Below are 22,863 nucleotides of genomic sequence, written 5' to 3'. Positions count from 1 at the left end.
AAACCAGTGGCCGATTAATTGCGGCTACAGCCAGTATTGCTTCCTGCAACAACTTCAAGCAAGCTATACACAGTCAACCTCGATTAATCGGACCGTCTTTCGTTGAGCACAAGTGAAAATATGTCGATTTGTCTGTAGAATTTTTCTAACTTTACTGGACCACTAGCCCGCTCAAACAACCACTTTCCACCAAAAATAGGTTTTATGGCTAACGTTTTATTTTTGCTTTTTGTATTGTAGGTGTTTTGTGAGATTATACTCAAGAGTGGATGTTGGCGAATGGCCATCGTGCTATGTTCTCGCAAAGCTATTAGTGGCAAAGTTGCAGGATAATTTTTTTATATTTTGAGCCCAACTGCTTCTAAAAGGAAGCCTAATCCAAGTTAATAAGGGGTTCAAACAAGGCCAACCTAACAGTTGACTCAAGTTTGTGAAAAAAAGTTTGCACAAATTGAAGTCAATAACAAATTTTTAGCTAGAAATGACATTTATTTCATCAAACTTAATTTGAAATTTAGTGCGTTGCAATGCTCCAAAGGTATTAAATTACGGAACAAGGATTTGAACAAGACTTCCACAAGCATTCGGATGTTTGTGGCAGACGGTCCGAAAAACGGCTGATAACGGCAAAAAACAGTTGATCTTGGAGACCTGGATACATATTTTCAATGATTACCGCTTCTTTGAAGCGTTTTGGTTTGATTGTTGACTCTGTTCGTCTATTTTTTAGTTTATTTTACCATGTGTGGATTCAGCAACACAGCACAGAGCAATACGAATTAATAGTTTAATCTGCACCAGACGGAGGAATGGCAGCAAAATGAAGACGATATAACAAAAATAGTGAAATTTGTTCTCCCCGCTTAACCATACCAGTTTGGCTTGGTCTGAATGTGGTTCGCTTTTAAAAGCCTTAAGCGAAGTAGACTGTATTTGATAGAATGTAGAACAGCTCTCACAGATGAAACAAGTTCAAAACATCTTAACGCTTGGTACTGACATACCATTAAATAAGAATGAACATAATGACATAAATGTGCTCTCACAGAAGCAACAATTGACAAGTCTATAAATGTTTAAGAAAAAAATAGGTACAATGCCTTAACACATTAACGTCCACTTTGTAGAGTACAAGTCAATTCAAAGAGAAACAAGAATTTATTTGCTAAACTTCCATGTTAGATCAACTACAGCATTAATTGTTTTCAAAGTTTTTCTGGTCCAGCTTGAAATTATCTTGTTGCAGATCGCGATTTCGGGTATTAAACCCTTTTCAGTACAACTTCATAAACAACATAGTACGGTACAGTAAAATTTGCAGCAGTTCACTTTTTAGAAAGTAACAAAATTGTTATATGGTTGCCAAGAAACGAATTAGTCTGCGAAATTAGTCTACGAGCAGTAATAATGACAATTTTTATGTGAATTATGAAGGTAATCGGATCATACAATGTTCAAAGAAAATACATTAAAAGCATTCCGGGAAGTATTTAAATTCTAACAACAAAAATGGGGGTCAGTCAAGCTGACATACGCCCAAATCTGGGACCAGTCATGCCGGCCTCCTGTAGAATGATCCGAGCGAGCCGGATGCAAGATACTTCAATTCACTAATTACTTCAATTCACTAATTAATTCTATAAATGTTTACTTTCGATATCCCACCAAAAACAAAACATCAACAATGCCCTTCATAGCCAAGTGAAATGACTTCTTAACCCGAACATGAGCGACAACTCTGGACATAGTGTTTAAATAATCAACCTGTTGAGCATTCGTCACATTGATAAGCTATATTACACTGTATCAAATGCCATTCCATAGGGCATAGGCTATCGGTACACGACAACTGGGCGATACCCACTTGGGCGAGACCAAGTGGGCGACGGACCAAGTGGGCAACGAGTCAAGTGGGCGACGAGCCAAGTAGGCGACGGACCAAGTGGGCGACGGTAGCGAAAGTTTAGCGGTTCGGAACGGTGGTGACATATATAATTTATCTAGTTGCTTTGTGGCGTCACGGTTTATCGTGAAGCTTAAGAAAAACCCCTCAGAAAAAAGACAAACGAATGGCCAAAGAGTGGTTGAAGTCATCGAAGCTTGTCAGTCGTTATAAAGTCATGTTTTCTGTTTTAGATCGTAAAATATGACTTTTAATATTTACTTTAAAATACAATGATTGATTTGTGGAATGGAGGCAATGAAAGTTCTCACGCTGAGTTTCACGAAGCATTGGAAGCAACATTTTCATTATTTTTGTAGTCTAGTAATAGCGCTTGCTGTTTGATGTTAATTTAAATTGTGACATCATCTTGACACATTATTTTGCAATTTGCGGCGTCACGGGTTATCGTGAAGCTTAAGAGAAACCCTTCAGAAAAGAGATAAACGAATGGCCAAGGAGTGGTTGAAGTCATCGAAGCTTGTCAGTCGTTATAAAGTCATGTTTTCTGTTTTAGATCGTAAAATATGACTTTTAATTTTTACTTTAAAATACAATGAGTTCTCAGGCTGAGTTTCACGAAGCATTGGAAGCAACATTTTCATTCTTTTTGTAGTCTAGTGTTAGCGCTTGCTGTTTGATGTTAATTTGCATTGTGACATCATCTTGACACATTATTTTGCAACACACAATCCAGTCTCTGAATATTATAAACGCTTGCCGTGGGTCACTAGATCAGCCAGTGCTTAGATCTTAACTACTACTGTAAGTAGCTGGTTTGGTAGGTACATGCATTAGATATTTGAATTTTTGTAGTGATTTTCAAGCGAAACAGAAGTTTTTTGTTAGTTGTTCGAGTGTGTTATTGACGAAAATACTCCCTAACCGTAATCGAAACTTGTCAGTCGCAATACCGATGATGATGATGTAAGTAAAAGTCTTTAAAGTCATATTTTTTTTGTGGTGCAAAAAGTTGTCAAACCGATAACAGTGAAACAACGACGTTGCTACGGGGTCAATTTAAGAAGTTATAAAGTCATACTTTCTGTTTTAGATCATAAAATATGACTTTTTATTTTTACTTTAAAATACAAAGATTGAATTGTATAATTTGTGGAAGAGAGTCTAGTAATAGCGCTTGCTGTTTGATGTTAATTTGCATTGTAACATCATCTTGACACATTATTTTGCAACACACAATCCAGTCTGAATATTATAAACACTTGCGGTAGGTCACCATATTTCGAAGCGAAGTATTTTTCTGACTTGTTTGTTAGAGTACCGGTAGCTGAGTATCGTTCGAAAGACGCTTTCGATTGTGATAACAACTACGGCTTGCCTTGTATGTTTTATACCAAGTATTCTTCAGGTCATTTCAATTTGTGAGCACGCTTCTCCAGAATGAATGTCGTGACCTACATATATATAGGTCACCAATCGAATGATTGTCCGCAATAGGAGAAATGAAGTAAAGGTGGGACAGACGCATGCGACCAAAACAAAGACAAGTGTCTGTAATCCCAGACCATAATCTTACGTGCTAAACGTTGTAGGCCTACTGCAAACGAAGACGTTGAATCTATGTAAAATATTGCAATGATAAATCTAATAAAACTTTTGAAAAATCATTTGGTGATCTGCTTTGTTAAGTCAACATGTCAAGCAAATCTGTAAAACGAAAAGATCTGGCTTTAGCTAAAAGAGTAATTGTAATCAAAGAGTTAAAGAGGAAAACGCCGCAGAGAGTTGTTGCAGCAAAATTTGATGTGGCACAGGCACAAATTTTACGGATATGGAAGGCACGGGAAAAACTCTTGAACAACCATCGTAACAACAACACCGGCAAAACTCGACATTAATGCTGATGAAAACGCTACAGCCACCAACATAGCACGCGCCATCTGTTTGTTTTTTTTCGCTGAGACTTTTCGGTCATTTGTCCGAAATGACTTGTAAAAATTCGGTCATTTTTTATTTATTTCGGTCATTTTTTCTGATGAAAATATTTCCTTTCAAGTAGCTGATACAAACCAAAATTTGCACTTCCTGACTAGCTACAACATTAAGTTTCGCTGAGAAACGTTGTCGTGTTTTATCTGAGAAAAGTTGGAACATACAAACGTTTCTTCAACGTTCATCAGCGAAACTCAACCTTGCAACACCCGGCCGAATTGACTATATATTTTTTTCGGACATATGACCGAAAAAAAAAAACAGCGCACAATTAGTGTTCTAGATGCTATAAATCGTATGTGCGCGGAAAATATCCAATGTCTCATAGAGACTTGCTCTGAATTTACATTTACAATGTTGTATGTGAAAGTACCGTGCCAATAAAACTTGAATGGACAGGATCGACCACAGACTATGTGGGACTTCTCAAGAGGCATAAGTCATAATTTTAACTTGGGCACTTAAAGTCAACTGATATATTAAAATCCGAATGCTCTGCTGAGTAGCCGCATCAGCAGTTTACAGAACACATTGTGACTCATAGGCGCCGACTTTTCAAAAAACCTTGGGGGGCGAGAAAGGTGATGACGTCATAACTGTAACGCTATTTTACTCAATTAAAACAGTCTTTGATTAAGCTTAGTGTCTTTTTTATATTAACACCTAGGTCGCAAACCGAATTTATTAGAACCGCTGCTTAAAAGGATTAGTTTTACGCATGCAGTAGGCCACGCCTAGTCGAAAAATTTTGATATTGTTAGCTCATAATTGGAACAGTTGGAAAACAAGCCGATTCATTTCCTTTTCGTGCGAGTGAATAGCAACGATCAAGACAGTGTTATCGAAATAAAACGCAAAAAAACCATGATCTCAGGCAGAGTGAAAACCCGCTGTCAGTTTCGTTTCGCTCGTTTTACTAATTAGGCTACTTACTTTCAAAGTGTTAACAAGGGCGAAGTGTTTTCTCTTCTGTTTTTTATCGAAAGTCTTTATAGTCTTTTATTGAATACAGTAGGCTATACTCGAGTAAAGGTCGAGATGTTCGCAAGTGATTTTCACCTCAAAAAGACAAGTTCAACTAACACGGGACAAGCTGTTGTCTCCAGCTCTGCAGTTTTCAAAATGAACGCACTTAAAATCATTGCCGAATGCCGACGTAGATTACGGAGTGAAATCGCGTCGGCCAAAGTAAAAGTTTTGAATACGTTTATTTGCAGTGATTCAAACTTAATTTTCAAATTTAATGATTTCTTGTCAATTCTAAACTTTATGCATTTGTTGAGCAATATGCAAAGCTCACGAGACAAAACAGCGGAAAGAGCTGTTTTAAGAGATCACTTTATTAATTTTTGCGTGTAGGATATAATCGTTCTTATTATTACGTAACATTCCATGATCGTTAAAGTCGATGTCAAACCTTAGCGGTCGCATAAAACAATGATGTCAGGTTAGCTAGGTGATAAAAGCGGTAAGAGACGTCGTTAATGCAGGCAATATCTGCGACCAAGACCATTAAACACCTTTTCTTTTATCGGTCTTCGATTTAATTCTCACACATTGCGAAGAAAACAATGCGTTCTTTTGAATCATAATTGTCTCACAGCGGGAAGACCTCGTTGAAAATAGCGCGTCTAATTTAGCTGGTTTGCTTAATATTGCCGTGAATAGTTACGTGACCATTCCAGCAGCGTAAGTTACTCTACCATCTACTTTGAAATTTCCATACCGAATGAGAAAGCCATGCGATCAGCTGAGGTTTTGCGGACAAGAGCAATGTAGGCTGTTTTTTGCTTTCGGCATTCTTTCAGTTCGTTTAAATTATCTCAATCTCTTTCGCGGAGTGTTTTATCTTTGAAACACCACTTGTAATAACCATTTTTGTTGCCCCTCAACCATAAATTTACGAGGGGCGCCGCCCCCCGGAAGTCGGCGCGTATGTTGTGAGTTGTGACTGACAGTCATTACTAGGACCATTTTGTTTGTGACCTAAAAATTGAAAAATATGACTTTATTTTTAGAGCATCAAATTTATGCTATTCTCCGTAGTTAATAATTCGTATGTAAGTTTTTACATGTATTTTGAATAATAACACACTCGAACAACTAACAAAAAACTTCTGTTTCGCTTAAAAATCACTACAAAAATTCAAATGTCTAATGCATGTATCTACCAAACCAGCTACTTATAGTAGTAGTTAAGGTCTAAGCACTGGCTGATCTAGTGACCCACGGCAAGCGTTTATAATATTCAGAGACTGGATTGTGTGTTGCAAAATAATGTGTCAAGATGATGTCACAATGCAAATTAACATCAAACAGCAAGCGCTAACACTATTGCTAGACTATATACAAAAAATAATGAAAATGTTGCTTCCAATGTTTCGTGAAACTCAGCTTGAGAACTTTCATTGCCTCCCTTCCACAAATCAATCATTGTATTTTAAAGTAAATATTAAAAGTAATATTTTATGATCTAAAACAGAAAATATGACTTTACAACGACTGACAAGCTTCGATGACTTCAACCACTCCTTGGCCAATCGTTTATCTATTTTCTGAAGGGTTTTTCTTAAGCTTCACGATAAACCGTGACGCCGCAAAGCAACTAGATAAATTGGGTCTGCTACTATTCGGTGAGTCCGATTCGGTGAGTTTCTATCCTCTAACCCTAACCCCAAACCCCTAACCCTAAAACGGCAATGATAATTAGGTTACGGTACCCGATGTTTTAAAAAAAAAAATGAAAAAATCCCCCGTTAAGATATCGAACTCACCGAATCGGACTCATCAAACGGGCCATTCCGAGATAAATTATATATGTCACCACCGTTCCGAACGGCTAAACTTTAGCTACCGTCGCCCACTTTGGCCGTCGCCCACTTGGCTCGTCGCCCACTTGACTCGTCGCCCACCTGGTCTCGCCCAAGTGGGTATCGCCCAGTTTGTCTCGCCCAGTTGTCGTGTACCGTAAGCTATAGCCTACTGTATCTTTGTATAGAAAGAAGCGTTCTTCACTGGCTGTCAGCACAAGGCTGAGAATTCACTAGAACAGTGAGCAATTGCGATTTGGTATAACAGTGCAGCTTTCATGCTAGCCACAGAGACTATCTAATCAACTATAATTTATAATGTATATCAAAATTAGTAAGATACTAGTTCACTAAAAACCTTAACAGCGGGTTTCACCTTAATAGGATCGTCAGAAAGAACTTATTCTATTTGAATAAGTTATTTCTGAAGTTCTTAACCACCATCGCATATGATTGCCACATCCCAAACCATAAGACATATCATACAGAATTTTATTAAGATAACAGCATACACCAATTAAACACATTAGGCTATAAAGTTTACAAATCGACCACACACTTGTCCAGTTTTGTCAGTGCACTAGAACTCGCCTTAGGCAACAGCCGAAGGACGCTACAGTTGATGACACCATAGCTGAATTTTACCTGCAGTTTAAAAACCAGGACTTTGCAAAAAATGCCACTATATAGCAGAAATCACTATACAGTAGCCACATTCTACTGAACTTTTTATGACAGTCAACAAAATGTAATAACCTGCAACATTTTAGTCCTATTTGTAAGAATGCGAGTCCGAATCGACAGGTTAAAAGCCACTTACATAAACCTATGGTTTTAAAATGAATCTTCGATGGTAGTAGCCTAAAATACATTCAATAAATTGTTAAACATTGCATTCGATTAGAACAGTTTTAATTACAACCTTAATTAGACAGGAAACGATAGACTTTCTATTTTTATGGCGTAAACAGCACAACTTTGCCCAAAATTTGTGAGTTAAAGTCTGACCACAATATGGTCTTCGTGATTTATTGGATTAGTCTAATGGATAATATTTAGCAGTATTATCCATTACACATTAGACAATCCAATAAAACATGAAGATCCTATTGTGATCACACATTAAATCACAAATTGGGCAATGTTGTCAGCCCAGGAAAAGTTGTGCTGTCTTATGGGTTACATTAAATAAATTACTTTCTTTACTTTCTATTATAATTTCCATTACTTTCTAAAACCTTTAGTGGCTCTTTAAACCCCAAAAGGGAAATCATCAGAAGGTCCTTATTCAAATATATAGAATATATTTTATTTGTTTAACAGGCTGTAGAAGTTTTAGATAGTAATAACTATATATATTTGCAGTAATTTGCTCTGCTTGGCTTTTTTGCTTGGTATTGAGCACTTTTTTAGCATCAATATTATTTATTGTTTTCTGTATATATATTTTATGCATTTTCTCAATATTTTACTTTGGGATGTGAGTGTTCATCCAGGTCATGCAATGCCTATGATTTCAAACAAAATAATTACCAATTGGTATGATTTGCAAAAGTGCTTACCTGAGAATAATTGTTTTACTTTTTCTACAGCTCTATCTAAGCCTTCTTTTAACCTTTCAAATTCAACTGAGTCATTCCTGAATATTATCTCTGCAAAGTCGTACCATAGTGTCAAGCGAATTGGTTTATAAGTCACATTGCTTCTCCAAGAAAAAGTCTCATTATAGGATTCTTCAACAACAATAGCATGGTTTTCAAGGGGATGCAATAAGTTGTCTTGCTGATAATCAATTTCATCAAACTCTTCTGGATTACTTTTAGCAGTTGCTCCTCGTCTATTGCGATATTCAGTGTCAGTATGCAGTTTGCCTTCAGACATTTTCTGATCTTCTTTGGTTTCCAATAATTCTGTAGCTGATGAAACTCTTTTAGATGATGATGTAGAAAACTTACTAATTTGTAGAATTCTGTCAGAACTCAAGTCACGAGTCCCTTCAAAAACATCATGAGCTGAGGAAGAAGCTTGTGACACCTTGGTGAGGTCACCATAATCATAGTAATTATCAGGAATATATAAAACAGGGTTGGGATCACTGGTGACAGGTGGATCAACTTCTTTATTGGTTGGTTGACTTCCTTCTTTTACTACAATCCACCCATTGTATGACTGAGGGCTTGGACCTTTGATTGCAAAACTTACTTTGTCATGAATACACCGTGCTTCAATGCGGTGATTAATTGCAGTAAATGGCAGTAACATAGTGGCATTCAAAATGAGTGAAAAAACAACAAAATAATAAAATGGTAGTATCAAGTGCCAGAGCTTTGTACATAATGATGCAATTTGTAGGCATATTTTCATCATTTGATTGGCAAGAGAAAAAAAGAACAATGACTGATGTTGTAAATTAACTTTCGATGCAATGATCTTCGCATGACGACAGGTAATCAAATAAGCATTAATGAATGTGACACTATTAATCATCCATTTTGAAGGTTTCTGAAAAAGAAACGGATTTTTAAATTATGTGTTAGTATGTGCTAGATGTAACTAAACACATGAACTTCTACGATCTACAGTTTCACACAATATGTACATTTCACACAATACAGTTTCACACAAACATATAATTTCAAACTACAGCATACAATCTACAGTTTCACACAATTTCTGAAAAGTCACCTATTTCATCCAATCAATCTCACTAGAGATCTTGATGAGGGAAAGTGTTTTACTATCTACAGTACAAACCTAGACAGTGCTTCACTATGTTCCTGCTTCCACAAAACCTTGTGTTCACTCTGCAAGAGCACAAATGCTACAGAAACCTTTCTCTGTGGACTAGTCTATTAGCTAAGTAGCCATACAGTGATAAAGCTCAGGTCAGGGTTAGGGTCGTTGAGACATTGAGTCAGCTCCAACCAAAAACATGTGACTGTGTCTTAGCAACACATAATCTTACTGAAGAAAAAACAGCCATGTGGTTTTTCGCTCAGCAAACTTCACTACACTATGCAACATCATATAATTGATAGGCTAGGCCTATTGTGTGTTTGACACAACAATTAAGCATAGTTCCTCTCACTTAGCTCAAAAAGATGTCAAAGAAGTGAGAAATTTTGCTATCATGATTGAATGAAACAAACAGTTATATCTTGCTAGCACAATTAAAAAAGACACAGAAAACTAATAATTTATAAATAAATTTGCCTAAAATAGCTGGAAGATTGATTAGCCCATGCAATAAGTCTAGTTTTTCCACTGAATCAAACAATGGGAAATGACTTTTTCTTGTAAATGTGGTGAGGAATAGAGGACACAACCTAGTTCGTACCCTCAGTTCGTTGGCTACCTTGAAAAAATCAATCAATCAATTAATTTTCGTTATTAACGCGTCCGGGACGAAAAAGATACTACAGTACAAACAGGTAACTACAAAAATTGGTGCTCCTATAGAATGGAAAAACTTAGAACATCACACAACTCAGGCGAAAGAGAAATTGAAAAAAGAAAACTAATCGGGAAAAAATGATGGTTTGCGAAAATGAGAGAACTTGTATACCTGGGACTGGTATATAAGTCCCCCCCCACCCCCCTTGGTAATTCATGACAAAGACAGGACTCAATGGACTTGGCTCTTTCGCCTAAGTTGTGTGATGTTCTAGGCGTTACCCTATAGAATCGGTCGCCTTGTTCAATGACGTCATGAAAAAGTGTGACGTCATGCAAAAAACGCAACTACTTTTGGGAAGGGTGCAAAAATACGAAATAGAAGTGAAAGCGGAATGGCTATCGATTTTTCAATAGCTTTCTCATTTCTTCTTAGATTTTAACAATTTTACCATCGTTGGAAAGCACGATGCTTTGTCTACCCGAATGAATTAATTGCCAGTCCAAAATACCAAACCAACACAAATTAAAAGACAAATGGATGAATTGTCAGTCCAAAGTATCCAAAGTAGGCATTGTATGTCAGTTCAAAGTAGCCAAAGTAGGCATTGTATTTATGTAGTGCTAACTTAAACTTTACTATTTTTTCTCCAATTCAATTTTTACATTAAAAATACCAAACCAATACAAATTAAAAGAGTATACCTTGCTTTATTTACCTAAAAACTTTCACGTTTATATGTTATCTACAAGACGAGCAATCGTTGTTCAAACGCAACCGCACGACGAATGATGCTAAAGTAGGCATTATATTTATGTAGCGCTAACTTAAACTTTACTATTTTGTACCAATTCTCAGCAATTCAATTTTTAAAATAAAAATACTAAATCAACACAAATTGAAAGAGTAGCCTATGTCTTGCTTTATTTACTTAACAACTTTCAGGTCTACAAGACGAACAATCGTTGATCAAACGCAACCGCTCGAAGAAGCTTTTTTCCAATGCATTCTTCAAGGCGATTCGATCATTGTTCATTATGAGCCGTCCCCCCGTTTGCTGTGATCGGTGAATAGTGCCTCCACCCATAGGCGTAGCCAGGGGAGGCAAAAGGGGCCATGGCCCCCCCCAAATTTTTCAAAGTTTGGATTCCGAAGTTGAGTCCTTTGTTGAAAATATAATAAAATTTGTAGAAATTTATAACGTTTTCCAAGTCATCTGGTTATTAACACCCCCAAGGACTTGTTTTAGACACACAGAAAGACACCAATAAATTTTGCAAATCGTAAATCGGGCAAAATTTACGCAATTTACGTTTCTTTTAACTAATTTGTGGAAGCAATTTCAGAATGGCTTACTCTGTTACGTTTTTGTGTAGTTATTGAGTTTTTGTTTAGCTGATTTTTTGGTGTTCTCTAATTTAGCCGCAGGTTTTGCCCGTTCGTGTGTAAGAGCTACCATGGCCACCTGGAGATGCGGCCTGATTTGTCACATTTTGCAGATTTTGATTACAGCTACTGCCAGTGCTTTACTGACATTTTTTGAGATGTTTTTACTTTTTGCGGTTTCCTAATAACATAAAACTTTTTTGTTGCCTTGGGGAAGCAGTAGCAAATGAGAAAAAGTAAGTTGAAAAACACAAAATCAGACTGTTATTGAAAATTAACAGTCTGACTAAAATCTTCGAAATCAAATTTTCTTTGTTTTTCAACATTTGAGGATGTTAAAACCTATTATGTCATCTGGGGAAAAGAATAAAGAAAGCGTAAAAATTTAAATTTTAGAAAAATTTATTTAAACGTTCGCCTAAAGTTAGAAAAACCTGGAAATTTCTGCAAAATGTGACAAATCAGGCCGCATCTTTAGGTGGCCATGGAGCTACCTTTAATAAGTTAATAGCTGGATCTGCTAATAAATTTCATACAAATAAAAGTGTGTCCAGTGTTTCCAGAAGGTTCAGTGTTTCCTAAAAGTGTTTCCAGTGTAAAAGTGTTAAAAGTGTTTCCAGTGTAAAAGTGTTTCCAGTGTGTCCAGTGTTTCCTAAAAGTGTTTCCAGAAAGCGCTATAATCCATTATTTGAGTGGAATTTTGCAAAAAATTTTCGGGGGGGCATGCCCCCGGAACCCTCAGAATACGCGTGCCTTCGGCACGCTCTAAACCCCCACCAGGATACGCCACTGCACATCAGGTGGCGATGGCTTAAATCAAACACTTTGTCGTTTTCTTCAATTCATCAAATATTTGCCCCCCCCCCTCAAAATAATTTTCTGGCTACGCCGCTGCCTCCACCAAATGTGCTGTAGCTTTCTCATTTCTGCTCGGATACTAACAAAGAAGTAAAAATTTAATCTTGATTGGTAAAAAGCTTCGTCGAGCGGTTACGTTTGAACAACAATTGCTCGTTTTGTGGATTAGATATAAATGTGAAAGTTAACAGATGAATAAACCAAGACATGCTCTTTTAATTTGTATTGGTTTGGTATTTTTATTTTAAAACGTGAATTGCTGAGAATTGTTACAAAATAGTAAAGTTTAAGTCATCGCTACATAAATATAATGCATACTTTAGACTGGAAAGTAATCCATTCGGGTAGATGAAGCATCATGCCATCCAACGATAGTAAAATTGTTCAAATTCGAGCAAAAATAAGAAAGCTCCAGCACATTTGGTGGAGGCACTATTCACTGATCACAGCAAATGGGGGGCGGCTAATAATGAACACTCGAAATTGATCGCTTTGTGTTTGCATTGTTTTGGTAAAAAGCTTCGTCGAGCGGTTACGTTTGGACAACAATTGCTCGTTTTGTGGATTAGATATAGATGTGAAAGTTAACAGATGAATAAACCAAGACATACTCTTTTAATTTGTATCGGTTTGGTATTTTTATTTTAAAAATTGAATTGCTGAGAATTGTCACAATATAGTAAAGTTTAAGTCAGCGCTGCATAAATATAATGCATAGTTTAGACTGGCAATTAATCCATTCGGGTAGATGAAGCATCATGCCATCCAACGATAGTAAAATTGTTCAAATCCGAGCAGAAATGAGAAAGCTACAGTATATTTGGTGGAGGCACTATTCACCGATCAGAGCAAACGGGGGCAGCTTATGGACAATGATCGAATCGCGTTGAAGAATGCATTGGAAAAAAGCTTCGTCGAGCGGTTACGTTTGAACAACAATTGCTCGTCTTGTAGATAACATATAAACCTGAAAGTTGTTAAGTGAATAAAGCAAGAGATACTCTTTTAATTTGTATTGATTTGGTATTTTTAATGTAAAAAATGAATTGCTGAGATTTGATCACAGACAAATAGAGTACGCGGACGCGAAAGCTTTTTTTGCCCTGTCATTAGTAGTCCTACTTAGTCAAAATAGTATTTGAGTAAAACCAAAGCAATTCTTTCTTCTACACCTGGTTTTGAGCATAATGGTCACCAGGTGAATACAAATTAGACTTATATCAACGTTAATTAAACGTTTATTTTCGTAATTTCAACGTAAAATTTCATATGTGCAATGAAATCCATGTATAGCTTGCAGTAAAGCTTGATCTATGTTTCAGAAGTGTACGCTATACAAACCTAACAGCTAATCGTCATATTTCCCCATCAATTCAATGTCACTAAACGTTAAATCTACGTAAGAAGATCTTAAAAAGATCAGTTTTTTAACAACATTAAACCCAACAAAGCAAGATTCATGCTTGATAAACTATCAAACCTGACAAGTGACAATATGGTAAACAAAAAACTAAGACGTTTTATACACCAAAAACACAAGGCATGAATAACTTGATACTGGTATAGGTAAATCATGCCAGCACAGGACAATAACTGTGACTAAACAAATGGATATCATAGCATAGATCCTAAGTCAATGATGTCATGCAGTATTGCAACCAGATCTACACAGTGGAAAACACAGCATTTATGGTAGTTCTAAGGTGCTTCACAAAGCAACACAAAAGTATATTAAACGCATAATAATAGCAACCTGGACGTTGTAAATTGGTAAAACATAAAAGGTTCGTCGGAGGTTAATACATACCCACCCGGCGCGCATACTGGCCCTCCTTTTGCGATAAATGTTTTACCACGTAAAAACGGTTCATGCAAGAAGCTGATATCTTCTGACTTTTTTTTGAAGTTTATCGGGGAACATTTAGACAAAAAAATGTTCAAAAAATACCGGGTAAGGGTAAGACACGACAAAAGCAAAGTATGTAGAAACATCAGAGGTTGAACCTTTTGTCAATAAACAGCATAAGTAGACCAGCAGTAGACAACTTACTGCAAGAAATCGAAAGCTTATAACTTTCAAAACAGGCGCTACAGCCAAAAATTCTTCCAACATACAAAAATAAAACAGAAAACAACAAAAGGCATTACAAAGATTCTTTTCTAACAGAACCTTTTCCAGTCAATTTGCGAATTTTACGGTTACTTGACAGTGTGGCAGGCGCATCTTTGCAAGATTGCTTGGATTTAAAGATGCTTTTTTCAGTGTGTGAGCAATCTTTAATGTTTTGTGCTCTTCTATAGAATACAATCTTTTTACGTGATCAAACAGTGGTGTGCAGATTTCTCCAAGAATGTTCTCATGACCAGCAGTAGGAATATGCATGCGATTTTTGTTGACAAAATTGTTGAATATGTTTTTGAAATTGTGGGTAAAATCAAAAAGTAGAAAGAGGCGTTCGTCCGGTGGACAATACTGTGTGAAAGTTTGCCTCCACACAAGTCCATCAACATCTTCCTAAAACAAATGAATTGCAATTAGTGCTCCACAACCACTGTTTCTTACCAGTCAAGGTATACACCATGTGACGACGGATGCATCCAACCATTGATGGTTAGATGTTACATTACATGTATCTTTAAAATGTGCACCCTCCTACCATTTTCCATTTAGTAACGGTACTTTATCAACAGCACTAGTAAATTGTGACAGTCTAATACAACCCATGACAGATTGTTCAAACAAATAATATAGAATAGCAGCAAAGCACAACTATTACGGTTATATTGGTACAATGGTACTATAGGCTACTATACGGTACATAACAATTGAGGAAGTTGTAGAAAAGATAAAACTGCCGCAACAATTTAGCATCCGCAAAAACCATACAATAGAAATCTTAATTTTTTTTCCTTGTTCAAAAAATCAAACAATTATGGCACATATTTAATGTCAAATTAAAAAAAAAAATCTAAATCAAAGATGGAATTACCCGTTCAAAAGTTCATACCATAGAGGATATTTGATAATATTTTAATGTTGTCCACTGGTCTAGTCTACTTCACATGCATTGTAGTTCAACCAACAAAGTTAATGTACCTATCATATAATTAACTATTATATATATACAGTAGGCCTAATTAATTTACATACCTATTACAAACATGATTGTCAACAGATACAGCTATCACGACCAAAATGTCATGCAGTGCCACCAACACCATTATCTTGTTGAACCAGAAGCGCTGCAACTGAGTGTCCAATTTGTTGACAGGTATCAAGCAGATGACATCCTTATATTTTCCACATGTTGACTGCACCATAAATGTGAGAACCGTCTTTGCAGGGTCCCATCTTCCGTAAGTCCAACAAAGGCTCCATTACTGTACTCTATTCTTTGCGCTGTATAAACCTCATCTATCATCAAAGTGACAATTCGCTCTTCGTTCCGTAGGGAAGCAGTGCGCTGCTTTATGTATTGCACATCAATTTGTCCACCATTCACAGTGTTTGAAACAGAGAGCTGTTGAAGTCGTCTTATAGAAGGCAAAATAAAAAACTTCTTTAATATCTTGTACAAAGAAGTGCTCGTCAGCTGCCACAAGTAAGACACAGTTATTAAGTTGCTGGAGTAACGGCGTCCTTGTTTTGCAACTAGAAGCAGGTTAAGCTGTTCACATATAAACAGAATTAGTGATGCATCTGAATGGCCATCATCTCCGCAGTCAGGCAGTGTCTCCGCTGATAGATAGTTTTGTAATGCAGATACAGCAATGCTGACAAAATTTATACGATTGCTGGTATTTTTAGAATCTTGTTCATCCATAATAGATTTGCAGAAAGCTAGAATATTCGCCAATTCAGAGATAGTTTTCAATGATTGAGACTGCAGCAAATGCTTATACAAATGTGGTGGCACTATACAGCCAAAGAAACAAATGCAGTAACTTTCAAGCTCTCAGTCACTATAACAGATCCAAGCAGCTGGGGGGCACTTGCAAAATCCTCAGCATATTTTACATAATGAAAGACAACTGTGGTTTCTTTAAAAACAGTTACAAATCCAGAAGGTAGATGAAGATGCGCATCTTTCAGTTTGGCTGTAAGTGATGCAAAGTTATCAAAAACGTCTTGCTGAAGCAAGCGCTGATTTTGCTGCTGGATTCTTTCATTTTCCACATATCGCCTTGCTGACGCAGTACTAGCAAAAGTAGCACGGGCTGAAGAAGATTGTTTCGAAAGGTATCCTGGCAATTCTGGAAATACTTTTGGAACAGCAGTGGATTTTATGCGTAGCGTAAGCGCTTTAACTCTTGCGTGTCTCTGGCAAGACGTCTATTCTTGCGAATATCTGAAGAAACCTGTATAAAATCCTCTTCGTGAAAATGTTTTGCACACACTTTATGTGTATCTGACACAATCCAATCCTTACGAGGAATAGCTTTAACCCAACTTTCTCGTAATGCTGCATCTTTGCATTTGAACCCCATAGTCTCAGAAGGGAGGTATTGTTTTCAAAGTAGAATATGAAATTTTACTTGCAGTAAAGTATTAGCCTGAAAGAAATAAAATGTACATACTACTAATTATTATATGTAAAATTGTTCATATGTGTCTTTCAGACCCTGAAAGTCACATAGAAAAACTTAATCCTATCAGTTGTGTCGGAGCACCTAATCTAAACTGGATGCCACCAATGAGTAAAATGACATCCAATTAGTAAAATACTGAAATGGGTGCTTATTGGCCAAAATGTGCCGCTTAATCACAATTGTGGGCCGTTGCTTTCGCAATGTTGGCCGATAAAATTATTTGGTCCGGTTTTTCTTTTAAGTGCAGGACCAATTTGAAGTTCCAGTCCGCCCTTGCCACTAGGTTACCATACCAGTTTGTATGCTTCTATGTGTATCGTAGCATTATCGCTGGCAATTTATTTCTCTTTCATTTCAATGCTTATATCAACCACTTTGCCCCCGCAAGCGCTGATCGACGCGGCGCGTTTTCAGTACGGTAAGCACGACGCAACATTTTGTTGCTTAACGTTGGAACAGCGTTATTGGTCGTATACAGCTTGTATGATTTGGTTAATTCCCTGAAGCTTCTGTTATCTATTTCAGAAATAGTTTGGCTTCAATAAATCATCCTTATGATTCTGTTTTCTCAGCGAAAAGCAGGTCTGCTTACAAGCAGTTTCGAGAAAAGTCTGTTCAAACTGGCTATTCACATTCAATGAGCCTTTTCACATTGATTCAAGGCCTGGACACGTTGAATCCATGTAAAAAATGCTGATTACTCCACGCCGGCTAGATTACCTAGCGGAAATCGTTTCACATGAGTTCACATGCTTTTGAGGAGTCTCAAAATTGAAGAAAGCTTGTTTGTTCACAACTGGTTTTAAACAAGTCATTTTACGTTGATTGAAGGCCTGAATACGTTGAATCTATGTAAAAGAGGCTGATTTACTTGAAGAACAATATCTGCCATTTGAAGTAGTTTTATATCGGTTTACAAGAGTCAAGACCTTGGTACAGCCCAAAAGCCGGCAAAGATTTTCGCAAAAAAAACGCCGCTGCGTAGGTTAGCGAAAACGCCGAAGCGCAGTGGTTAATAAGAATCTCTGCATATTTAAAAAAAATGTTTCAAAGTAATTCTTTACTTCAACATGTGACATTTTTCCTGGCATATAACTCGGGCATGCCTACCCTAGCTATAGGCCAGGCCCACAGTCAAACTTTCCGTTCAGTAGACAGGCGGGCTACTTCAAATCACATTGTTACCATCGTATTAGCCAAAAAAATCACCAGAATGCACCTGCTGCACCCCCTGAAACAAGTCAACCTTAAAAATAACTGAAACTCTTTATACAATAAATACTGCCTGACCAGGCTACTCCAGGTAAAACATTAAGACACAGAAAACCTATCCGAAGACCATGCTAGCTGCCATGCTTCTATAGCAAAACCAACTGAATTGAATGTCTTTTGTTCACGTTATGGCACAATACAGTTTCGGGAGAGAGTTTGCGTTCTTGTAGCCTACCAAAGACAGGCAAGACACAACAATACAACAGGGTTGAGCATTATCACTATATTATAACAATATATTTTACAGTTTGATTGTTAAAACTATTTGTAAATATGTAAAATATATTGCAATAATGCTCAACCCTGCTGTATTGTTGTGTCTTGCCTGTCTTTATTTCACAATGTTATCTAAACTTTTTACGTTGCAAAATACCGTAGCCTATCCTACTGTACTTGTTTAGCGATTTAAAACGAAGGTCTTTTGAAGACTTATTTAAAACTCGCTTTCCAAGCCTTAAGCCTGTCTAAATCAAACAGGTCAACTAATGACAAAAACCAATCAATATTCATTCCAAAGCAAAAACATAGCTAACGCTACGTAAAGAACCTTGCGAAAGACTTGCTTTTCTTGCGATTGCGCGCTAGATAAAGACGAGCGATGGAACGAGACTACTAATGTCACTTCTCTCTTACGATAGAAAAAGCTTTCTCGTCCGCGTACTCTATTGGTCTGTGGATTTGATACAAAATACTAAAGTTTAAGTTAGCGCTACATAAATATAAGGCCTACTTTAGACTGGCAATTAATCCATTCGGGTAGATGAAGCATCATGCTTTCCAACGATAGTAAAATTGTTAGAATCCGAGCAGAAATGAGAAAGCTCCAGCATATTTGGTGGAGGCACTTTTCACCGATCAGAGCAAACGGGAGGCGCTCATAATAATGAACAATGATCGAATCGCCTTGAAGAATGCATTGGAAAAAAGCTTCGTCGAGCGGTTGCGTTTGAACAACGATTGTTCGTTTTGTAGATAACACATAAACGTAAAAGTTGTTAAAGGGGCAGACAACCCCATTTTCAAATGCAAATTGAGAGTTGAAATACATAAAGGGGATATTCAAAAACACGTTGCACTTGTTTTTATGAAAAAATACTCATTTGTTCTCACGCAATCTTAAAACAAAGTTTTGGTTTTGTAATTCGAACACACACTGCACGAACTGTTGTCGAAATAAAATTTTTTCTCATAAGTCATAATGTCGTCATAAGAGTACTGCTGGACAAATATTTTACTTGTTTGAGGTGTGGCATGCGTTTGCAGCAGTCGATAAGATTATTCCAAGTTACAATTGAAGTTCAGATTTAGTTTATTGTAGCCTTGGTGCTAGCTTACATCATTTTACTGACTACACTAAACTTTTTATTAGACGTTTAACCTAAACATTTTGGGCTAGACCTTGCAGTGTTTGCATAGTTTTGATGGTATTTAACAGCAAGAGGTTCAGACAGTCAAAGGTTGCAGAGATTTGCATTTATTTTTTACTTCATGATTAGTCAGTGCTGCATCCTGTGCTGTATGCACGATGGGCCTACCTACCAGTCTTAGTATTTACTCATGTATTTCAATTTGTGATTGTGTATTGGCTAGACATGTAGGCCTATACTGGTGTCTCAATATGCATTCTTCCCCAGTGCTGTGTGAGTAAACTAAGCTAAACCTGTTACAATTTGGTACTCATCATGCCAAATCGGTGTGTTGTACCGTATATAACTGTTTATCTGACAGTTCTAGGCTACTGATAAAATTTCTTTGTTCCATTCTCCATAAAATCGTACCATAAAAAAGAAATGGAACAAGTCTGTAAACACCACAAGAGTGTGGCCAGGATCAACAGAGTCCAGCACAATATGGCGACTCCATTTCAAGGAAACAGATTTTTAAAATCTTTTTCAATTTGACATGGGTCATGCCACACGTCTCAATTGAAACTTTAATGCATGCCCTTCAATTTTTCCAAACAAAAACATTTCAACAACTTTGCAACCGTTGGATTCAAAGTCCAGTAGAGAGACAACTCCACAACAAAATTCCACTTTATCCATGCGACCGGCTGCTAGGAAGCGGCAAGTTCTTGAGGTAATTTTAAGCTAACAATTATATTACTACAAGTTTGTTATAAAGTACCGCACATAAGTAGCGAAGTAGCATCCTTGAGAAATTGTTTTCCATAAGTTTACAATATGTATGCTGCCTGCTGGTATAGTGATTCCCAGCTACATGCATTTTTAGAACGTCCCATGTATAATTCACCAAGTTCATTAACAAAAAATGTTCCTTCATATATACATTGTTGTTTTCTTTTTCAGTTACTGGCTAGAAATGCACCCAAATTCGTACCCTGAACAATTCCTACCCCCAATTCGTACACTGAAAAGATCGAGAGAAATTTTTAAAAAAAAGCCGAAGTCATGCCAAACAGAAATGGTTACTTGTGATGCTGTAACACAATATGACGTATTAGATTTTCGTGCTTGTTCATCAAAAGGATGCCAAGCTGCCTTGAAGCCAATGAGTGCGGCGAAAGGTAAGAAACTTTGACTCTATAATATAACATGTTATGAAATAACAGTAGTGTACATTTTAATAGCTTTGGAAAGAGAAGTGATGCCAAATAATACTGTAAAAGTTGCTTTGCTTGATTTGGAATAAAAATGTTTATTGCAGCAGTGCAGCAACTCAGGCTAATGCCCTGGTATTAACACAATCTGTAGATGTGACCTGCAACTTGCAAGAAAGAAAATGAATTCCACCAGATTACCTTACTTCCACTTCTAAAAAAGCAGGAATGGCTTTGCAAGACATATCTTTTGAAGATAATGAAATGCACTATCCAAATTTCTCAATAAATACATTTTCGGAGGTGTCTACCAATGAACGTAGTGAAAAGCCGGGGTAAGTTTGTAAAATTCCAAAACAAAACTTCGTTCCTAAACTTTTCATCAAATTTTCCTATAATTTAAGTGATGATCCACTGGGATGCACGGTGTGACAAAACATTTTAAATAAAGTAAACAATATCACACCAAATCAGAAGAATCGGTTTATTTAAATACAGAGCTTTCGCCACACAAGTGTGGCTTCATCAGTATAAACTTATTCAAATAGAAGTTTGTAAACAATGATATATCTGTTATAGATATTTTATGAATGCTTCCTGATGTATGGAAACACACACATACTGTAAACGGAAGTGCTCAATCTTTTCTTTAAAATAGTGTCATTGATAAGAATTTTTAATATGTCATTGAGCAGAACATTGTACTTCAACAATTGGAAGGTGATGGTATTGACCTCATGTTAGCAGGAGATGGAAGGGTAGATTCTCCTGGACATTGTGGGAAGCACGGCACATACACGATCATGGACACAAGATTGAATAAAATAGTGGATTTGCAACTTGTTCAGGTATGGACTTCAGCCAGTACATTTTATACTTTAGCTAGCAAATCCAGCTTCTTTTACATGACTCATTGAAAAGCCAGTGTGTCTTATAACAAATTTACGTTTATTTTACGTATGTTTGTACGTTATAGTTTCTCTGCTCGGCGCGCTTTCCATTGATTGTTTTCTCTGCAAGCCCATTTTCATAAGAGCTTTTCTTGCTGTGTTCAGTAAAAGGGACTTTTGTTACTTTAAGTTCTGATCGTGTGAGACTAATTTAATTGGTTCGTTTTATATTGTTGGCTTGTGTTTTGCAGATGTACTTCGTCTCTTTACTCTCTTACTTCATTTAAACCTAATAAATGGTCGTTTCAGTGTGAACATACCCAGATAACAAATCAGTCGCTTTTTACATTGATTCAACGTCTGCAGACGTTGAACCAATGTAAAAAAGCGACTGATTTGCTATTATGTGTACTTTTCTCAAAACTGCTCGTAAACAGGCCAACTTCTCCCAGAAAGCAACAATGTAATGATGATTTATTGATGCTAAGCTATTTCACTGAAAACAATTTCACTGAAACAAATTCACTGAAACAATACAAGTTGTATTTGGCTGTACAGTGTACAATGTACATGCTTCCCATTGCCAAGTCAAGAAAAATTTACGGCCATGGCCGTCTCCCACCAAATCGGCACATAGGCTACAACACTCGCGGCCATTTAAAAAGTATAGCTTTGGTAGAGAGGTACTTTTTAAAAACCATAGACAGACAAAAGTTGTTTTAAAAGTTTGTTTGTTTAAAAAGTTGTTTTGAATTTGAAGGAGTTACCGTAACAAGAGTAAATGTAACCAAAAGTTGTTTTTACAGACGTTATAGGCACATTGCCTATAGACAGTTTGTTCGCTGGATCTGGGGTTACCTTGGACGTTCAATCCGTGTGCCTCTGCCGTCATGCGTCGTTTCTGCAATTAGGTCGAAATTTTCAAATCAAGATAGCGGCGAATATGTTGGATTTAAATATCCTGATTTGAAATAAAAAGTCAGAATTCAAAATCTGCTTTGAAAAAAGCTTTTCCGTGTGCACAGAGAGAGTGAATTTTGTACATGTACTTGTACAGACAGTACAGTAAGCTATACTAGAATCTAGTTCTTTACAAACTAATATGGTACTTGTCGAAAGGTAGTTACTTTCAGTGTTCATTTTATCAACTACTAAGCCGCTTACAATCGACATAAATACATGTAGTTCATTGTATTTGTTGGAAACGA

The 22,863-nt window shown here is 36.8% G+C and overlaps 2 protein-coding genes across 5 annotated transcripts in view; one reads left to right on the top strand and one right to left on the bottom strand.

Annotated features, from left to right (window-relative positions):
* Window positions 1-9,098, bottom strand: part of LOC145775213 (ciliated left-right organizer metallopeptidase-like) — a 40,137-nt gene extending 31,039 nt beyond the window's left edge. For all 4 annotated transcript variants that reach the window (XM_082586459.1, XM_082586460.1, XM_082586461.1 and 1 more), the window contains exon 1: window positions 8,268-9,098. In XM_082586459.1, coding sequence (XP_082442585.1) covers window positions 8,268-9,072 — 805 coding nt within the window. In that variant the 5' untranslated portion in view covers window positions 9,073-9,098. The remainder of the gene's footprint in view (window positions 1-8,267) is intronic.
* Window positions 9,099-19,592: 10,494 nt separating this feature from the next.
* Window positions 19,593-22,595, top strand: LOC145776408 (uncharacterized). The gene is made up of 5 exons (XM_082587810.1): window positions 19,593-20,284; window positions 20,515-20,732; window positions 20,920-21,100; window positions 21,461-21,613; window positions 22,462-22,595. Exons 1-3 carry the CDS (start codon window positions 20,115-20,117, stop codon window positions 20,949-20,951), a joined length of 420 nt encoding a protein of 139 aa, XP_082443936.1. The 5' UTR covers window positions 19,593-20,114; the 3' UTR covers window positions 20,952-21,100; window positions 21,461-21,613; window positions 22,462-22,595.
* The last annotated feature ends 268 nt before the right edge of the window (window positions 22,596-22,863 follow it).

Source organism: Aplidium turbinatum, chromosome 8 (assembly GCF_918807975.1).
Source record: "Aplidium turbinatum chromosome 8, kaAplTurb1.1, whole genome shotgun sequence".
NCBI lineage: Eukaryota > Metazoa > Chordata > Ascidiacea > Aplousobranchia > Polyclinidae > Aplidium > Aplidium turbinatum.
This window is presented reverse-complemented; position numbering and strand designations above follow the sequence as displayed.

Excerpts from the sequence above, each read along its gene's own strand:
- LOC145776408 (XM_082587810.1), top strand. The coding sequence starts at position 20,115 with ATGCCACACGTCTCAATTGAAACTTTAATGCATGCCCTTCAATTTTTC. Across the intron at positions 20,285-20,514 it reads GGAAGCGGCAAGTTCTTGAG|TTACTGGCTAGAAATGCACC; the intron begins GTAATTTTAAGC and ends TTTCTTTTTCAG. Across the intron at positions 20,733-20,919 it reads GCCAATGAGTGCGGCGAAAG|ATGTGACCTGCAACTTGCAA; the intron begins GTAAGAAACTTT and ends CACAATCTGTAG.